Source organism: Anastrepha obliqua, chromosome 4 (genome assembly GCF_027943255.1).
Source record: "Anastrepha obliqua isolate idAnaObli1 chromosome 4, idAnaObli1_1.0, whole genome shotgun sequence".
In the NCBI taxonomy this organism is placed as follows: domain Eukaryota; kingdom Metazoa; phylum Arthropoda; class Insecta; order Diptera; family Tephritidae; genus Anastrepha; species Anastrepha obliqua.
In genome coordinates this window covers 103,068,163-103,088,810 of record NC_072895.1, presented here as the reverse complement: position 1 = coordinate 103,088,810, position 20,648 = coordinate 103,068,163, and the positions used below count along the sequence as shown (strand labels likewise).

Sequence of the window (20,648 nt, the reverse complement as noted above, 5' to 3'; positions counted from 1 at the left end):
AATTTAATATAATTTTAAAATTCAAAATAACTTCAAAAATTTAAATTTTTTATTTAAATAAATTTTTTTGCAGTTTAGTAAATATTTTGTTAAATAAAAATTTTAAAAATTTGCTTTTAATTTTAATATTCCTTAAAAATTAAATTTAAAAAAGGGCAAGAATAAAAATGTGCTTATCAATAATAAGCATGAATTTACCAAAAAAGGGTGGAAAAGTGGACAAATTCACATGAAACATTTCGAGTAGTTAGAGCAAGAGAACAAAAAAAAAATTAAGAAAATACTCAGAACATATCTCCGTTATTCACACTGCACATTAATTTCAAAAAATTTCGACATCAACTTTAGACGAAAACTTTTTTCAAACAGTGTGCATGTATAAATGGCTTGCACGTGTAAGTAGTTATGTACATGTACTTGAAAACGGTACTTTTTTTGATAAATTCGCGCGATTTATTTATTTATACATTGTATGTATGTATGTGTAAGTTTTTTGCGCGCACGGGGTGGCCGTTTATACCATATAGATATGTATGGATGCATACATACATATGCAAAAGGGGGGGTTTGATTTATCAGCTGTGCTAGGCGTTGATCGGTGAAGTTCTTTGTATAAGGGTACTAGTACCTCATACATACATATCTAAGCAGATACATTTATATTACATATGTATGTATGTATGTTTTTTAAAACGGTGCTATCTGTGATTTCTAAACACTTGACACCATTAAATCGTTTTGACAACACCATTCTGCCTTAAATTGGTAATGAAACGCTCGGGTCTTTAGTTGTACTTAAGTTTCAGGGAATTCGTAATCAGGGCGCTGGCAACAGCTAACTGTAAATAAGTGATAATACATTTCAGCGCATAAATTTGCAGTTTACACTTATAAAATTCCTTTCTTTTGACTTTAAAATGTGATTCTTTTTTGCTACCCACAGCTGCAGCGAATTCGTTCACCTTATCGACGCTTTTCATATAAAATTATTGCCTATTGTTGAAATATTTTATTTTTGTACTTACTATTGGGCATCATCAACGGAGCTGTGTATGAAATAAATGAAAAACAGAGAAACGAAAAATTTTCATCAATTAAACGGTTAACCTTTTGTATGATTAATATGATTAACAGTGCACACTTTTGTTATTTTTGTTTCGATGCTGTATTTTTTCATCTTCCTAAAATACCACTCGTACAAGTCAGTTACAATTTTTGAAGGATCTTACGTCATTAATTATTGCCTCAAATTGTGTTAATAATCCAGAACATCCAGACGCAGATATGAATTAATGTGCGATTGTATATATGTACATAAATACATACATACATGCATATGTACATATATAACTTCATTAAGTTTAATACATGCAAAGCTACATGTTTGCTAATTTTAAATTGCTTAACTCGTTTAGAGGCACAATAAAAAAAAAAATATTTGCAATAATAAAAATTGTATTTATTCAGATAATTTTATTAAACAGGCTAATTTAACAAACGGCATGGTTTGTTTATCAATGTACTTGTACATATTGTTTTGCTTTCGAGACGCTCTAAATAAATGCAATCAAAGTAAATCTGGCTGAGTTGTGTAAGTTGAGATCTTCCCTTCAAGCATTTTTCACAAAAGATTATCACGCAGGTTGTGTGTGTGTAATTTACTTCCGAGTGAACTTCATTCAAATTCTCTAGCAACTGCACTGCAGCTAAGAGCTCTGTTAAGTTAAGATTCGTTGTATTTCGAGGTAAAGAGAACCATCTGTTTCGTGTTTTGGTTTGTTTTGTGTATTTCTGAATAGTGGGATTACCTATTTACTTTATTACAGAAAGTATATGCATATAACTTTATATTTACGTTAAAAATATAAGAAGTATTTTTCTGAATGAAAATTAACTTTACGATCTCACTTTTGTTTGCATAGTAACAGCGCCTGAGAGCATGTTGTAAAATACAGGTATATTCGCAGTCGTAATACAGTTATCGCTGTTAACATAACATTTTGTGCTGAGCCAGCAAGTTTGATTTCCCTCTGTTCTGAAAGAGAGTACGCGAGCTATGATATAACAACAACTGCATGAGAATTTTGGCATTTATGTAAATGCCATTAAGGCTCGACGGAAATAGGATATTGTCCGCTGTCTCATATTACATTTGTTGGAAATTAGTGCATGGATTGCAATTGGTTGATAGCATGTGCCGTTCGGAGGCGGCAGTGAATTAAATAATTCAAAAATTTTTGCGTTGCAAATGACTGCATTTTGTGTTTTGTATGCCCATATGTATAACCAAATATATCCCATTATTGATCAAGTTGACCTTTCTTGATTTTAAAGCAAGTTCACGGAATAAAATATCTTAATTAAATACTTGCGCAGAGAAAGCAGACTAAAGACTGGTTTGCGCATGGGCGTACCTCCATAAGTTTTTACATTAATTAGGAACGGGCACTGGTTTTGTTTAGATTTTAATGCCTAATCCGTTTTTGCTTGTAATTGAAAGAAACTTGTATGTATATGGCATGACAAGAAAGCACAAAATATGATGCCAATAAATATGATGCAAAGAAGCAAACAAACAGAACAGGGGTGTGGCAAATATTGATAAGATTCCATGGAGTGTATTTCAGGGAATATATTATTTATTTTTATTTTTAGCGTTGTAATGTTCTGGTACCCAAATTTGTTTATAAAACGGAACGAGATAAAAAATATTAAAAAAATGTCTTTATAAATTAAATAATACAGTTTGATACAAGTGTTTGCTTGCAACTTAAGACTTTATTATGAAATTGGAATTTGAAACTTGCAATAAATTTTTTAATTATAATTTTTATATTTTGTTTTATGTTTTATGTATTATTTATATTTTATTTTATATTTTATATTTTATTTATTATGAGATTAATATTTTATATAATATATATTGTGTTATATGCATATATTTTTCAATTATTTCCAACATAAAAATACCCGAAAATTTACAGACATCCTGTGTAAAGCAAATTCAGCATGCGCCGCTAATAAATCTGCTGCGGAAAATAAATTGGCAGCCATAAAATCGTTATCATTCCTAACACTTCACACGCCTGCAGGGGATTTGATGATAACGGCTTATCGAGACCATCAGCGAGGCTATTTATTGTTGAAGTGTTCAAATTTATTGTTATATATTTATTTTTTACCACAGGGGATTTGCTGTAAGCTCTTTATTGGAAGGCCATTTATTTCTAAAGTGTTCAAATTTTATGGTCAGCAGCAAACTAAAAGATTAAAACAACCTCCCGAATTTCAAATACTTAATATATCAGATTTCAATCAAAATTTTCGTTAAAATGTCAATATAATATCTTTAATAGCGTTAAATAACTTGATAATATTTCTAATAGTGTTATCGAACGCATAAGGAACAATTGGTTGATATTGAAAGATTATATTTCAAGATCAAGAGTTAACATATCGTGTGGCTCATGAAAGCGAGACTAAGAAAAATGCCTCATTACATTATATTTACAGAGAAATGCATCTTCGAAAATTCGGTAGCTCATACAGTTTTGTTGTTTGTAAAGGCACCTAGTCAAGGACAAACCGGCTCCAAATTTTCTTCAAAATCTTTTACCTGAGTAACGTTAACAAAGCCGTGAAGGTTGTATTTCTTATATTATTATCTTCCAAGCACTCATCTAGCCTATTCTAACTGATTTTTAATTCAAATTTGCTATCGAATTTTACAATAGTCCTTAGGCTTCTAGCAACATACTTGAAAAATATAGTACAGTGTTGCTTTTCCACATCAGATATAGATGACAATAACGAAGAGGCCAAAAACTTTCAAAATACAATACTACGTTTACGTATTTGCCGAACTTAGTGATAAGTGGATAAGGCCGAAACGACCCGATTTGCTAAAAGATTAATTATGGGCTCTTCACCAAAACGCACATCGGCTTATTACGTATTGTCTGTTAAAAGGTTGCTATCTAAATACAGAATCCCAATTTTAGACTATTCGATTTATTCGGCGTATTTGGTGCCGTGCGACTTCTATCTGTTTCATACAGGTGCAATCTGCATTGAAAGAAACAAACTTGGAGTGGACCGGTAAGTGAAAGAGGCACACTAGCATCGGAACTAAGGGGAAAAAATGTCCAGTACTGGCGGAAGCACATGCAGTAAAATTGTGGAAATCACATAAAATGTTGTAGAGCACCAGAGTCTCATTATTGAATAGCCACACCTCGTATGTCTTAAACACCCAATATACGACTGTCCTCTATGGAATATAGCCTTCGTTGCATATATCTAGGCAAACTTAGTGAATATTATTTCGACAGTAAGTGGCAGTACTTCAGTTGTTTTTCCATTAGAGAGTTGATAACGTCATTAAAAATACTAGATTTGAAATCCCTACAACTAACTTTTAAATTGAAGTAAACTTTTTTTTTTCTTTTTTGTTATTGAAGGAAATAAACATTTTAAAGCATGTCCAATAAAAGCATTGACGCTATAATAAGCTTTTAAGTGCTTATTTTCTTTAATGAAAATAGCAATTGAGTTTATTTACTGAAACTGATAACGTATCTCCTGCTGCATAGTTCAAAAATATTGTACAGAAAGGCTTGCGAGCGCAAAGCTATGCATGTATGTATGTATGAGTGCATATACAGAAGTATGACTTGTTGAAGAGCCAAACGTTGCTCACTAAACTTAATTATTTTTATGACTTTTTAAAAGGTGTTGAAAGTAATTTACTTGCACAAATTTTGAGCTTAATTGTTTTGAACAACCTCCTATTCTCAGATCTTGTTGATAATAAATTAATTAGAAAATGTTCTTAAGTCCTACAAATGTTGATATGTATGTAAATATATAGTACAAAGTGCGAATGTACAAAGGTATTTTTTTTAATTTCATTGACAACAAATTGAAGGTAATTACAGCTGATCTATTATAGCACATTAAGATAACGGATGCGTGTTGGTTAAGGCAAAATATTAAGAAAAAAGTTAGTCAATCAATGACAAAATTTAATTCTTAATTTTTTTCTTAAAACTTACTATATATCCAATGGTCGCTTTCAAGTCCCGTCTTTGCTAAGTTCAATCTTACTTCCATTCAAATTGAAAATCGCTAGAGAACTATGCCTAACTATGTACAAGTTAATGCAAAATTAATCACCCTATGTGAAGATTTATATTATAATTTTTGCAAACCTGTCTTTACAGTATTCAAAGAAAATAATTTTTTTTTTAATTTACAAAAATTATAATTTTTTAGTGGAATAAATAAAAGAAAGACACTTTGTCTTGGTAGAGAATCTATAATTTGTACTTCCACAATTCGATTCGTTTTTCCTTATTCTTTCCGCACGAATGTTAAGAAAGTCATGCTGATTAACAGTTTGATAACAGGTCCATAGCTTCCATTGGATTTCATTACTCTGCTGTTACTGCTTCTTTAACAGGAAAAGAACGATTGATCTCACTTTACAGAAGAATGTTAAGATAGTCATGCTGATTAACAGTTGGATAACAGGTTAATAGCTTCCATTGCTCTACTGTTACTGTTACTGTTTCTTTAACAGGAAAAGAACGATTGATCTGACTTTACAGAATTGTCTACAGAAGCGCGATGTACTGCATTCGAAAGAGAAGATTTCAGAGCTCAATTTTAGCGCATGCTTCTTTTATAGCAGCGCCAGCCTCGTAATTTAAAAGCAACTATGTAGATGCATCCTACAATTATAAATAATTCCTTCCTGAAAGCAAGTTAACTAACTACTGCAAATTATAATTAATGTGGCATTAAAAAATACAAATGCTCTTATATGAATGCCCCATTAAGACATATTTTAAATTTAGTGGCAAGCTTTTGTATCGGTCGTACAGCGTTGCGGTTTGATAGCCAACGGTGAATATTATAATAAGTTTTAGTCATGAAGAAATTTTTAAAATCCACAACCATAATAGTAAGAGCTTAGCAGACCAATTCGAAAATTTTTTATGTCTCAGGAATTGGTCACCAAGACTATGCGGTTTAGCGCTATTAACTTTTTTTTTGTCGGTTTTTGAGAGAAAAGGTACATACATATATACCACAAACATTCCTGAACTGAGAGATAATATTCGATGTGCCATTGACGAAACTGAGCTAACACTTTGTCAAGGCGATGTAAGCTTAACAAGAAAAGATATTCAGTACGTAGTCACAGAGGCTTATTGCAGTGCTCTGTAAATATTTCCTCAGTCTTATCTTTGCAAGTTCCGTTCTTTTGGCGGTTCGAGAAGCGGGGTTTATTCGTTTTGTAGAGCCTCAGAACATTCTGTGTTTCTCATTCATTGTGTGTTGACCAAAGCGCCCGCCATACTCTGGATTCTCTCTGCTATTAGCAGCTGCTTAGTCTTTTTCTCAACAGGGAACACAGCGAGTCTTGTATACTGGGAATGAATGAGGCTTTGTCAAAAAGTTATCAAAAATGTTGTCGAAAGAAGTCAAGTGTGTATCAGATTCCGAGTTATGTCCATGTTTACTCCCGTTATTACAATAAAAACATCATAATTTTTGAAATAAACACTCTTAATAGGCGGACATAGAGGGGCATTCTATGCATACCTGCATATTTATTAATGCCTTTCGAACTACAATAAGGGGCGTAAATATAATGACAATAGAAATTTCACAAGCCTTAGTATTAATTCATATAAATGTTTAAAACAAGTTTGTAATGGAGATTAACTAAAGTGAAATTTATAACAGAAACCTGTTTATAATTTGATATGAATATGTACGAATACTTGTGCACATTTGATTGAATACTTGTGCACATTTAATTGAATGCAGCGATTGGAGGTGTCAGTTCAAATATGCGATCAATTCACTTCTGTTATGCATCTAGTTAATTAAAAATTATAATTGTGAAAATTCTATACTTGAGAGAGTAATTTTTTCGACGTTTTGTTTTTATGACTTCAATATATGTACATACATATGTGCATATCTGTCGAGTTTGGGCTAAGCAATTTATGTTAGCTTTTGGGTTTAGGCCGCAAAAGTCATTTTTTCATAGCCAAAATTTATATGTATTCTATTTCAACTTTTACCAAGAACCTTCTTAGGGTTCGTAAGCTTCATTTGCTTTTCATTATTTTTGTTAGTTGTTTCATTGATGATAGGCTAATTTTCAAATAATAACGGCTGTTCTACTTAAAGAAAAATTACATTTTTCCAAGCAACTAAAATATCTGAGTCTCTCTCTTTACGAATAGCCGACATGGATTATTCATTTGGATATAACTATTATTCAAAGCATCCGAGCATTCATGTGGGCTGACCGAAAACTAATGGGAGAAAATGTGGGTCTAATAGGTAAGTCAACAAAGAGTGTGAATCAATCTCTTATTAAATCCGTTTTGATAAACGCTGCATACTTCTTGCACGAAAACAAATCTATGCAGTTGCATTAAAAAATCTCTAAAAGAGCTGGCTTGTAAAGGTATCACTAGAATCGGGCAAACAAAACGCTTGAGGTTATTCTAAAAACTTGTTCCTAAAAAACAATTTATTGTAGAAGCATTGCTCTCCACAGTACGCTGAGCATCACAAGCGTATTTGAAGAGTGCGAAAAATTCAAGAAGTCACTCACCACGAAGATAAAAGAAGGTAGGAAAAATTACGTATACGCACTGTGGGTCACTGACTGCTGTGGTTTAACACTATGCAATACCTTAAAGCCTTCATTAATTAAACAATAAATAAGGACGAACGCAAACCTTGAAATATAAATAAGATAAAAGGTAAATAGTCCCAAGAAACAGCTTAGAAAATGTAGTTGGTACATTTTTCTCTCTGGCAGAAGTACTTGCTTCAAGAAAAGTGCATTGATAAAAATAAAATAGTGAAAAATGTTTCCTAGAATCTTTCTCTAGCTGAATGTTATCGTGCATAATTTTGCGCTGTACAATAGTACAGGGATGATAAGAGACTTATAATTCGTAAGGCCAATAACACCTGGGCGCGTATTACTTGTATGTGCATAAGTATGTATAGTTAATGTATGTTAACATTGTAATTTTCCCCTAATTGTTTTACCAAACATTCCGCGTTCTGCTATATACATACATATGCATTTATTTGCAAAGACTCTGGGATAAATGTAAATGGCATGTAACTTTCATACTTCCTCATTTGCCCATAGCATCTGAGAGGTATTAGTGTATGTACATAAATAAATATGTATATACGTATACATATACACATCTTAATTTGCAATGGAAAATATCTGAATACATGAAATATTACGTATACCTTTAAAAGAAAACACTTAGCGTCCATAAAGGAAGAGAATGGCTGCGATCTATACTTTAATAGAATTTTACGGATTACGGTTTTATACTCAATGCAGAGACCTAAAATTTTAGCAGAATCTGAAGTTCAAAATATGCAAAATATTATTAACTAAATAAATTATTACAAATATCATATATATTATTGAGTTCTACACGCATTAGCAAACTTTCTCTAATTGAGTTGCTTCAGGGAACAGGCAAATTGAGTTGCTGCAGTATAAAATCTTATAAAAGAATTTTCAAATTTCAGTAGGAGTAGTTAAAATCCATTTTCTGTTTCGCCTCGTCGAATTCTATTGGAATGCACGTATTCCAAATTTACGTATTTCCGAAAAAGCAGTAAAACAAATTTTAATTTCAGTAACTTGCAATTTAAGCGGAATAACGAAAAAATTTCTTGCAACTTCTCCATTTTACATGAATTCTATAAGAGCTAGACACTTAGTTTTTATTACTATATATTAAAAATAGTGGAACAATTGATTTTTTCGAATGTCGATAATGCGGTTACTAGAAAAATATGTATATAAAAAATAAATACTAATTATTGTTTTGCCGTATCGACTTGTGTTTGCTGAAAAATATATAAAAAAGGGATGAAATTGAGATATTTAGGAAATTTTGTTTGGCGTAAGTAAAGAATACGCATCGCCTCGCTCGAAACCAAACAAAAAGTTAGGTTCGATAGGACTTTTTATGTTGGTTATAACGGTACTAAAAGTTGTTTGTGCTAATTGGAGCGGTCGAAAGCAAAATGTGCGTATGGTATTATATTTCAAATGAAATATAATTTAAAATACTTTTTAATGAAATTACATATATTATATATATTTATATACAATTGACGCTTATGTCCTTTTGGGGGCTTGTCTGAGCTTCTTCTCCTATTTGTGGTGTGTGTCTCACCTGTGAACGGCAAATGGTTTCAGTTTTATTTTGTAAGAGGAGGTTTTTCATTGCAGAAATATATATACATACATAAGTATAAATGGCACATATAAATATATATACCTAAGTATAATTTGGGTGTTTGGCCGAGCTCCTTCTCCTATTTGTGGTGTGCGTCTTGATGTTGTTCCACAAATGGAGGGACCTACAGTTTCAAGCCGACTCCGAACGGCAGATATTTTTATGAGAAGTTTTTTCATGGCAGAAATACACTCAGAGGTTGCCATTGCCTGCCTAATAGCGGTCAGAAAAATGTTTTTCTTAATTTTTGGTATTTCACCGAAATTCGAACCAACGTTCTCTCTGTGAATTCCGAATGGTAATCACGCACCAACCCATTCGGCTACGGCGGCCGAAATACACTCGGAATCTCCCCATTGCCTGATAAGGAGCGATCGCTGTGAGAAAATATATTTACATTATGTTAATATGCCATTTTTCGAAATAAAAATCGTTTTATGTAATTTTTTTCGTATTTAAAAAAAAATAAATTTTTCAGAAAACTCACTCAAAATCTTAGAAAGTATTTAAATGGGAAGGAGGTTTTGCAAACGGTGCAGTAGTTTTGCAGAAAAACACGTTTTTAAAATACGTAAAAGTGAGCTTTGACCTTCGATATCTCCGTAATTTTTAATTAGAGCAAAAAGCTTTAGTACCGTTATAATCAGCAAGTATTATTAAATCTCTTTTCGTATTTTATTTCAGCGAAACGTTGCATACTCTTAACTTGTTCCTTTTTTCGAAATTTAATATTTCGAGAATTTAACGAACTATCGAATTTCGCTTTTCCTCTTTCGATTTCTTCATTGTTTCTCTAGTTCATTGCAAGTATTGAAATTCATAATCAAAGTATTGAAAAGCCTACTCTTGAGTGCATTGGAAGGATGCATCTCATATAACTCTCTCTCTCCAATTGAGTACTGAGTGCAGTATGGTATTTCTCGTATTTCTTGCCATAGCTTTCAACATAAAAGCGTATGCTTTGCACTAGTTCCCACGAACTTACGCAAGTGTGGGTGTACATTTGGATTTGTATGTATACACGCATATATGTATGTACGTATGTATATATGGATCCATATAAAATTCTCTGTACACAGATATGTATGTATGTATGCAGATAAAAATAAAATGAATATTTCTAAGAAAAAAATCAATTAAAGCGTGCCGAGAAAACCCCCTATTTAAATCAGAAAAAAAAAACGAGCCCAACAACGATTAGCTGCGGTTTGAGCGCACACCAAAGCCCATTAGAGATATTCAAGGACACCACCAACGGTTTTGTTTTGTTCAAAGTCGCGTAGTCAATGAGCCTTTCATGCAATTGATGGTTCACATATAATTAATAAATTCATTAATAAATTTTTGCGCTGCTTCACTTGTCACCCAATTATGCCGGCTATGATTATCACTTTTTCACGAGTAATTTCAGATCATCAAATGACAAATTATAGTGAGTAAATTTGCGATCACCGTGAATTCTTTGTTTTATTTTATCTCGTTATTTTGTGTTTTTGCTTTCCGTGATTCGCGAATAAAATTTATTGCACGCATTACGCCAATTGAGTATTCAATATTTTGATATATATAAATATATGCATGTATATGCTTAATTGCGATATTTTCATTGTGAAAATTGTAATTATCAGTAAATAAATTGAAAACAATGTGCAAGAATAATTATTGTTTTTATTATAAGACATTTTTTCACTTCGTGTCAATCTGTCTGTGTCTCTGTTGTTTACCGGTCGAAATCAAATGTCGAACTGATCGAAAGTTACCGTATACATTTTTAAAATACAATGCAAATGTTGCTCGGCCGATCGGACCGCTTGTGGAATATTGTACGTATGTGTGTATGCAAGTACTTATATTTGTTTACATTTCATAAAATTGAAAATATTCGCTCCATAGCTGTTAACATTTGTTTCTGCATTTTACATATGGACATACATACATATACACATATAATATTTCGTACGTTTTGAAAAACTCTCCGAAGATTCTGATAGTGAATTAACGTGCTCTCTGCTTTTGTTTTAACACTCTCAATCTTATCTTCTCATATTTTTTTTCCTTGTGAATGTTTTTTAGTTTTATATTTGCTATAGGTGGCCTTCATTTTAAGGGTTTTCGCGACAATTTGAGATAACTTAAAAACAATTCAAGTTACTTTGGAGAGTGGAAAATACTCAAGTGTGTTGTCCAAGTTCGAGTACATACGTACGTAGGTACGTTTTACACTCCAGATACTATGTGAAATGTTTGACGTGACTGCATATTGAAATTTACAGGGTTTGCATAAAAACGTTACGTGGCTGTACGACGCAGCAAGCTATCGAGAGACTCGGCGCAAGCTCAAAATGCAGCGAGTGATTGGACAGCGGCAATTTGTGGCTGATCACCTAACGCAGGCTTCTAGGCACAGCAGACTGTTCTCCTATTCCTGGAAATTTTCTGAAATTCCCCCTCTCAAAGATGTCACAATGGAATACTAGTACCGTTAAAAAAGTTTGCATGCGTACCCTTAAGGATGTTCTGGAATCTGTCTAACAGGGAGCCGAGCCTTCGGGCCATATTATTTGAACAATTTTAAGCGTTTGTAGCAACATTTGAAATAAATATATTTAAACAAAACTTTTTCCGATGCCTTTTATACAAACTTTGTACTTGTGCGCAAATGGTTTGGAACCATCCATTAAATAAAATTTTATTGTATTGTATGCCTAGTTTATATTATTGCTATATAAATAGTGAAGCGTCGATGTAGTAAACTTCGTGATAAACCAAAACTCTACATCGTTTCCTGTATTAAAATGGAACTTGAAAATCTGGTCACTTTAGTCAGGTATACTCTGGAATTTTTTGTTTCCAAGCCTCACTCGGTAAATCTCAGACTATATTTCTATCTTGAAAATCCCCTTTTTTTAAGTAGTTGCCAGTCGGAGATAGCAGGAATAAATCAAAATGTGGACCACGAATTGTTGGAGAAGCTCGATGAACAATTTCCAAAGTTGGATGAAAAATTATGGAATATTGCAAAAATGATTTTATTATTTCATTATTAATACTTATTGTAATTGTAATTCAATTAGAGCTGAGCATTTGTTTACCTAACACCGTTTACTTTTCCATCCAAATACTTAATGATATATCCATAAAAATGTTTAATTGTCAATTGTATGACATCATTGTAGTTAGTTAGTTATTGTTTTTCCAATACTAGTTACATTAGAACCACATAATAAAAAGATAATGAAAAGCCAACACTTTTAACAATTTGCTGCAATGAGTGGAAGTGACTTGAGTGGTGGCCTGCCAAAAAGCTTAAGCAAGACAATGGTAGTAAAAATGCAGATTTGTAAATGATATTATTTGTAGAAGGCCATCAAGTTTCAACTTTTTTTTCAGGCCAAGAGGAGAAAGATTTTAGAGAAGAATATTTACGGATATAGTTAATAAAATCAAAATATATGTCCACAATATACATATACGAGTACGAATGCGCTCTGTTCTAACAAAACCACAAAATACCCCTCTGTCACAATTGAAATTTTGCTCTTAACTGATACAACAACGGTATTCTTACAAAATCTCAAATGAGCTCAATTGAGGGGAAAACTGTGAGCGCCATATATGTATTAAAAATGGCTGTTATAATAGCAAAGCGAAAAAAGTGAACCAATCATTTTTTAATATTCTCAAATTAAAAAACAAAACAATATATGAGATTGAAGGAATTGTATTGTAACGGTGATTCGTTTACTGTTCCAGAGAGCGTATTTATGCAGCACCTTCGCTTTCCTAAAATGCAACCATTTCTATATGATTATAGAGAATTAACGTTTGATTAAAAAAAAACAAGGCGATTATTTACTTTTCTTAAAAAATATTTGCTTATTCATAAATATTTATGTATTTTGTCCCTTTTCAAAGTAATTCCTTTCTCTCTTAGATACACTACACTTGTGCAAGCGCTAGGTATGTCCAGCTCTTATGGCAAATATCTGTCATTTCATGAGTCTTTTTTGTATTGAGAACACGAAAAACGTTCCAAATCCGGTGAATACGGTAGCTGTGGTATGATTATGTTATATGTTTTTGCACAAAAAAAAAAAAACAAATGCATCAACAAGCACTGGCATGTGAGTTGGCGCAATTTTCATCACTGATTGTGCCAGAATTCCGAGCGTATCGTATTGTTTAGCACAAATGTGTCAGGACTCATTCATCGTACTACCTTATAGCAAAAATTCATAACGCATCAGACCATTATAGTCCAAGAAAATATGAGCGAAATTGTCGCATTTGAATGAATTTTGGTCCGATTTTTTGGTCTTGGCTCTTCTGGCCACCTTCATTTGGAAAGTTGAGACTTGATTTCCGTATCACAAAGTTAGTATTTTCCTTTACGGCATTCAAAAACTCTTGAGTTATGCTCATGTGACGGGTTTTTTGATCAAAATTTTGTCAAAAACATCTAATCTTTAAATCTGTCAAAAAAAAAAAAAAACTAAAAATGCTAAAAGCAAAATGGCCAATAATGGCAACATATGTCTGAGCTAAGGTTAATTTAGAAAAAAAGGCGCGCTTTTAAGAGTTTTTTTGGCGATACAGAAAGTGCTACTTTACTTAGACAATTTCTATATTGAATAATATATTCCCCAGTATTTTTTTTTAAATATTGAAACTCGAGCGAGTGGCAGTGAATCTCAGGAGTTTCCTCGAATGATATTTTGTAGCGTACATCATAAATCGCAACTGAATCTTCTAAACAAAAAAATTCGCGTGCATTTGCCAAAGAAAATGTTTCTCGCGGAATCTCTGGGAGGCTAGGAGGTAGTTCCTAGGGATAATTGATGAATAATGTGAAGTAGTACTGAGCAAAATTTCAACGATTGATGCAGTAGATTTTAGCTGATGGCATACACGGACAAAAACAAAATTAGCAAGCTTCAGAAAAACACACAGCTGCCGACCAAGTACGTAAACCCGATCCGGAGCAACGGACGCTCAAATACTCACAAGTTTGTCAATTCGGCTCCAATTGACTTGATATTTTGACACAATAATTTTGCATTTATTAAAAAAAAAGAGTATTGAAAAAATGCAAGCCAAAATTTTAAATACCTTACTCCTCTCCCTTACAACTCCCTCTCCTATACAAACAAATGTACCTGAAGTTTTTTCCAGACTCTCGTTTTTAATTTTCCTAAGCTTTTTATGTGTAAGCTTTTGTGCTAATGTGAATTTTCCCTATTCGCAGCTACATATATATCTATACTAATATTATAAAGAGGAAAACTTTGTTTGTTTGTTTGTTTGTTTGTTTGTAACGAATAGGCTCAAAAACTACTGGACCGATTTTAAAAATTCTTTCACCATTCGAAAACTACATTATCCACGAGTAACATGGATTACATTTTATTTTGGAAAAAAATAGGGTTCCGTAAGATATTTGGATTTTTCGGACACAAACTGAAAAAAATCTTATATATAAAATAAAGTCAACTTTTTGTGTGTGTTCGCTAACCGGCCGTGTCTGCACCGAATTAAACCAAACTTACACACATTGTTAAGAAGGTATTGAAGATGGTTTCCGTATAGTTTGGATACCTATTGGTGGATAGGGCTCGAGATATAGGTCAAAACGTGGACCCGGGTAACCTTCGGATGTGTATGTACAATATGGGTATCAAATTGAAGCTGTTGGTGAATGCTTTAGTACAGAGTATTTTTCATGCCGCTCCGTGACTGGGGTCTCGAGATATAGTTCAAAACGTGGACCCGGGTAACCTTTGGTTGTGTATGTACAATATGGATATCAAATGAAAGCTGTTGATAAGTGCTTTAATACGGGGTAATTTTCATACCTATTGATGACTAGGGTCTGGAAATATATGCCAAAACGTGGACCCGCCGTGTCTTTGCACCGAATTAAACCAAACTTACACACATTGTTAAGGAGGTATTGAAGATGGTTTCCGTATAGTATGGATACCTATTGGTAGATAGGGTCTCGAGATATAGGTCAAAACGTGGACCCGGGTAACCTTCGGATGTATATGTACAATATGGGTATCAAATGGAAGCTGTTGGTGAATGCTTTAGTTCAGAGTATTTCCATCCGCTCCGTGACGAGGGTCTCGAGATAGAGACCAAAACGTGGACCCTAGAATGTGTTTGTACAATATGGATATCAAATGAAAGCTGTTGATAAGTGCTTTAATACGGGGTAATTTTCATACCTATTGATGACTAGGGTCTCGAAATATATGCCAAAACGTGGACCCGCCGTGTCTTTGCACCGAATTAAACCAAACTTACACACATTGTTAAGTAGGTATTGAAGATGATTTCCGTACAGTTTGAATACCTATTGGTAGATAGGGTCTCGAGATATAGGTCAAAACGTGGACCCGGGTAACCTTCGGACGTGTATGTACAATATGGGTATCAAATGGAAGCTGTTGGTGAATGCTTTAGTTCAGAGTATTTTTCATGCCGCTCCGTGACTAGGGTCTCGAGATAGAGACCAAAACGTGGAGCCTAGAATGTGTTTGTACAATATGGATATCAAATTGAAGCTGTTGGTGAATGCCTTAGTACAGAGTATTTTTCATGCCGCTACGTGACTGGGGTCTCGAGATATAGGTCAAAACGTGGACCCGGGTAACCTTTGGTTGTGTATGTACAATATGGGTATCAAATGGAAGCTGTTGGTGAATGCTTTAGTTCAGAGTATTTTTCATGCCGCTCCGTGATTAGGGTCTCGAGATAGAGACCAAAACGTGGAGCCTAGAATGTGTTTGTACAATATGGATATCAAATTGAAGCTGTTGGTGAATGCCTTAGTACAGAGTATTTTTCATGCCGCTACGTGACTGGGGTCTCGAGATATAGGTCAAAACGTGGACCCGGCTAACCTTCGGATGTATATGTACAATATGGGTATCAAATGGAAGCTGTTGGTGAATGCTTTAGTTCAGAGTATTTCCATCCGCTCCGTGACGAGGGTCTCGAGATAGAGACCAAAACGTGGACCCTAGAATGTGTTTGTACAATATGGATATCAAATGAAAGCTGTTGATAAGTGCTTTAATACGGGGTAATTTTCATACCTATTGATGACTAGGGTCTCGAAATATATGCCAAAACGTGGATCCGCCGTGTCTTTGCACCGAATTAAACCAAACTTACAACAAACAATGTGTCAGTATTTCTTTCTGATTTGGATGCCATAAGGAAAAAACGTAAGTGCAACATGTAAAAATTGTTTGTGAATTTTTTTGGAGTGGATTTTGGAACAGTGAATAATTTCTTACGAAATTTGAGAATTTAATGTGAAATCCGAATGAAATTATGTGTTCGTGGAAAAAACAATTTTTTTCGTTTTTTTTTTTGAAAAATATAAATGGATAATGGTTAAAAAAGCTCCAATGTTTAATAAAACATATAAATTGAAACGAAAAATTCATGGATGATCAGGAAAAAAGACGATTGTTTATTCATATGCGTTGATTTGAAATTTAAAAACAATCTTCTTTTTTCCTGATTTTCAATTTATATTATATATTTACTCAAAAACAAATAGAAAAACAAAAAATATTGTTTATGCCAAAGCGCTTGAATAAAGAATAAAGAAATAAATAATATGAAAACCATATATTTTCTGTTCTAAACCATATCTATTCTATTTTAGTATGCCCAGCGAAGGGGGCCGGGTTTGCTAGTATATTATATATATATAATTGGCGCGTACACCCTTTTTGGGTGTTTGGCCGAGCTCCTCCTACTATTTGTGGTGTGCGTCTTGGTGTTGTTCCACAAATGGAGGGACCTACAGTTTTAAGCCGACTCCGAACGGCAGATATTTTTATGAGGAGCTTTTCCATGGCAGAAATACACTCGGAGGTTTGCCATTGCCTGCCGAGGGGCGCCCGCTATTAGAAAAATGTTTTTCTTAATTTCGGTGTTTCACCGAGATTCGAACCGACGTTCTCTCTGTGAATTGCGAATGGTAATCACGCACCAACCCATTCGGCTACGGCGGCCGCCTCAGCTACATAGTGTCTTGTTTTAATGATGAGAAAATTCTTTAGTGGAATTAATGGGATTTGTTTTTCACACAACGGTTGATCATGCAAATTATGTAATATTTATTTGCCACGAACCAAAGGAATTGTTTTTGACTTTTCGAATTCGTAAATATTACATACCGGCATACAAACATATGAAAATATGTATTTTTTGTGTATATTATCATTGCTTATTGTTTTTTTTTGTTTTTTGGTTTTGTTTACCTTTTTTTGTTGTTTTCTCGGTACACAAACGTAGTATAAAAAAGTATAAGAAGAAAGTATTAGTATTTTTTCCAGAAATATCATATGCAATAAAGAACAAAGAAAACTGAACAAATATTTGCCAAAAACTCAATGCTCAATACAATATTTTGCGACAAATTTTGAAGAATACTTGAGAAATGAAGTGATTGACACAAAACCTCTCTTTGACGGCTCTAAACCTTGTGTCTCTTTGGCCAAGGTGCTGCTCTAATTAACCTCCTCCTCCAAATAGAGGAACTGTTTTTTATACGCATCCAAATGGCATACAGTTTTGTGAAAACCATTTTCGTTGCAAAAATAATACACTTGGAGCTTCGCCATTGTCTATTGTGGAGCGATCGCTGTCAGAAAAAAACGTTTTCTATCATTTGATGTTTCATGCCCGCAGAGGGTCTCGAAAATGTGATCAACTAAGATATAGTCACGCACAAACTCACTCGGCTACGGTAAAGAGTTGTTGCTATATTTGGCCTGGCAGAAGTTCAGACTTTCCTGTTTAATAAACATATTTCGATGTCCAGATCCAATTTTAAAATTTCTCAGTTTACCTTTAAAATGGCTTGTGTTCAAAATTCAATTGCGACAGCTAATTTTTTCACTATCCTTGAAGAGGTTTTCGTGCAGTTTAGCATTTCCTTCATCTGATAAAATGGAATATAAGAAGATCTCAGAAGCTACTCATGCCATTAGTTAACTAGCTTCTTTAAGATTGAGAGATACACGGCAGGGCTCAGAGTTTTCTACAATGACTTCTGTGAAAGCTGCAGGGACGAAGAAGAGCCTGAAATTATAAACTTATATATACAGTAGCGGACACTGAAACTCGAACACCCAAAAAACCAAACAATTTTTATTGTATGTATTTCAGTACATCTTTAGTTCACGAAGTCTTCAGTTTTCGTGATGCCAATTAAAGCTCATTTTTTATGGTTCGGCTTTAGTACTCGAATATCGTAGTATTCGTGATGCAAATTAAAATGTTAGCTTTATCATAACGCTCATTTTTATGGTTTGATTTTAGTACATGAAGTCTGCAGTTTTCGTTAACTTTCCACTTGTTCCACGACTTATCAATCAAAAAAATGTAAGCCTAATAGATTCCGCCGAAATTCAATTGTAATGGACTGCTATACAAGTGTCCGGACTTCAGTGGCTGCAATTATAAGCTATCTCGCAATGCATAATCCATTTATGGATCCATCTAAGAATAGATCTGTTCATTTACAAATTGTCTAGTAACTTAATTTCTGAGAATTCGCTCTCAAAGGGAAAAATATCATAAAAAAAGAGGTTGTCTGTAAAGTCGGTTTACTGACGATAGTTTAACGTGATAACGTCATAAGAAAATACTGATTGAATGGTTGCATTTTTCAAAAGAAAATTTTAATTTTATTTGTTTGATAGATATTTTGTATGGATATAGAGAATGAGTTAACTTTAACATAACATAACATAACATAACATAACATAACATAACATAACATAACATAACATAACATAACATAACATAACATAACATAACATAACATAACATAACATAACATAACATAACATAACATAACATAACATAACATAACATAACATAACATAACATAACATAACATAACATAACATAACATAACATAACATAACATAACATAACATAACATAACATAACATAACATAACATAACATAACATAACATAACATAACATAACACAACATAACATAACATAACATGCTGCTCAAGCAAGGTAACGAGCATGAGCAAGATAACGACGCATTTTTTGGTGCGTCCAGCCGGCTACATAGAATTATAAGACGTTATCATGTCAAAAAATAATAATAACATTAAAACAACAGGTATTATTAACAAACTTATTTTAAATTCTTCAAGTAAATCAAATTAATAATAATCATAAGAAGGCATATGCAAATACAAATACGTGAATTTATATATGTACATATGCGCATATACATACACATATACGCTCACTTAAGTAGGAGAGAGCAAGATGTCGAATGTTGCCGTTCGTTTGCTTTGTTTGCTTTGTCGTTCGCTCCGCGCTTTCGCTTGCAGTTCATTCAAGGTAACGGCAATGAGCAAGGTAACGGCAATGAGCAAGGTAACACTAATGAGCAAGGTAACGACACATTTTTTCGTGCGTGCAGCCTGTTAAATCGAATTATAAGACGTTATCACGTCAAAAAGCACATGAACGCAAAACCAGTAACAATTTGCAAGTTTTACTGATTAAATTGTTGGCCGGAAAAATCACAAAAATTAAAAAAAATTTTAGTTGAGCAAATAAAATGCAAAATAACGAAATTGTCCAAAATAATTTGTTCCATTTCATCATTGCTTCAGATGAAGAATATTCCATTAGCAATTGTAATGTTGTGGCAATCACAGCTTGCTTCATATTTTCCTTGCCGCCGTCTATGCATGAATGTATGTATGTAAGTATATGTTCCCAAATTAGACAATAACCAAGAAGTAGAAGTACACAACTCAGAAGATAACTTCATAAAACACAAAAGATACTTTCAATGCTTTCGATTTGTATTTCGGAAACTGCAGCAACGCTGACTGGAGGCTGGAGGCAGAAGTACATATCTCTATATCCTTGGCCGATTTCTATTTAATATATATCAAATAAACTTTTCAAATTTGATCTAAAATATATATACTTACCATTTTTATCTAAACTTAGAACTGTGACTCAATTCAAATTTTAATTCACGTTCATTTTTACTTTGCGATCAGCTGTTTTTCTCAATTGCAAATTCTTACAAGTAAGAATTTACCCAGTAAAAACTTGCAACTTCCGCTCAAAACGAAATGTCATTTGCGCTCTCACATTCCCCTACTTTGCAACACCAAAACTCGATGGTTTGTAACAGTTGTGACAAATTGTTTGCTTCATGAACAGACCTAATACCGATATATGCAGCCGGCAATCACGGAGACCTAACTTTTCAGCAACAGACAGCTCCAAGTCACCAGGGCGATCCGTTCTTAAATCCTGCTAAG

The 20,648-nt window shown here is 33.4% G+C and overlaps 1 protein-coding gene across 5 annotated transcripts in view; it reads right to left on the bottom strand.

The window, feature by feature from the left end:
- The window catches only part of LOC129246095 (trehalase), a 78,818-nt gene that overhangs the window by 24,170 nt on the left and 34,000 nt on the right, over positions 1-20,648 (bottom strand). For 2 of the 5 annotated variants that reach the window (XM_054884636.1, XM_054884635.1), the window contains exon 3: positions 1,026-1,046. In XM_054884636.1, coding sequence (XP_054740611.1) covers positions 1,026-1,046 — 21 coding nt within the window. Of the gene's footprint in view, positions 1-1,025; positions 1,047-10,991; positions 11,024-20,648 lie in introns of those variants that run through there. The other 3 variants (XM_054884632.1, XM_054884634.1, XM_054884633.1) reach the window with 3 other exon arrangements.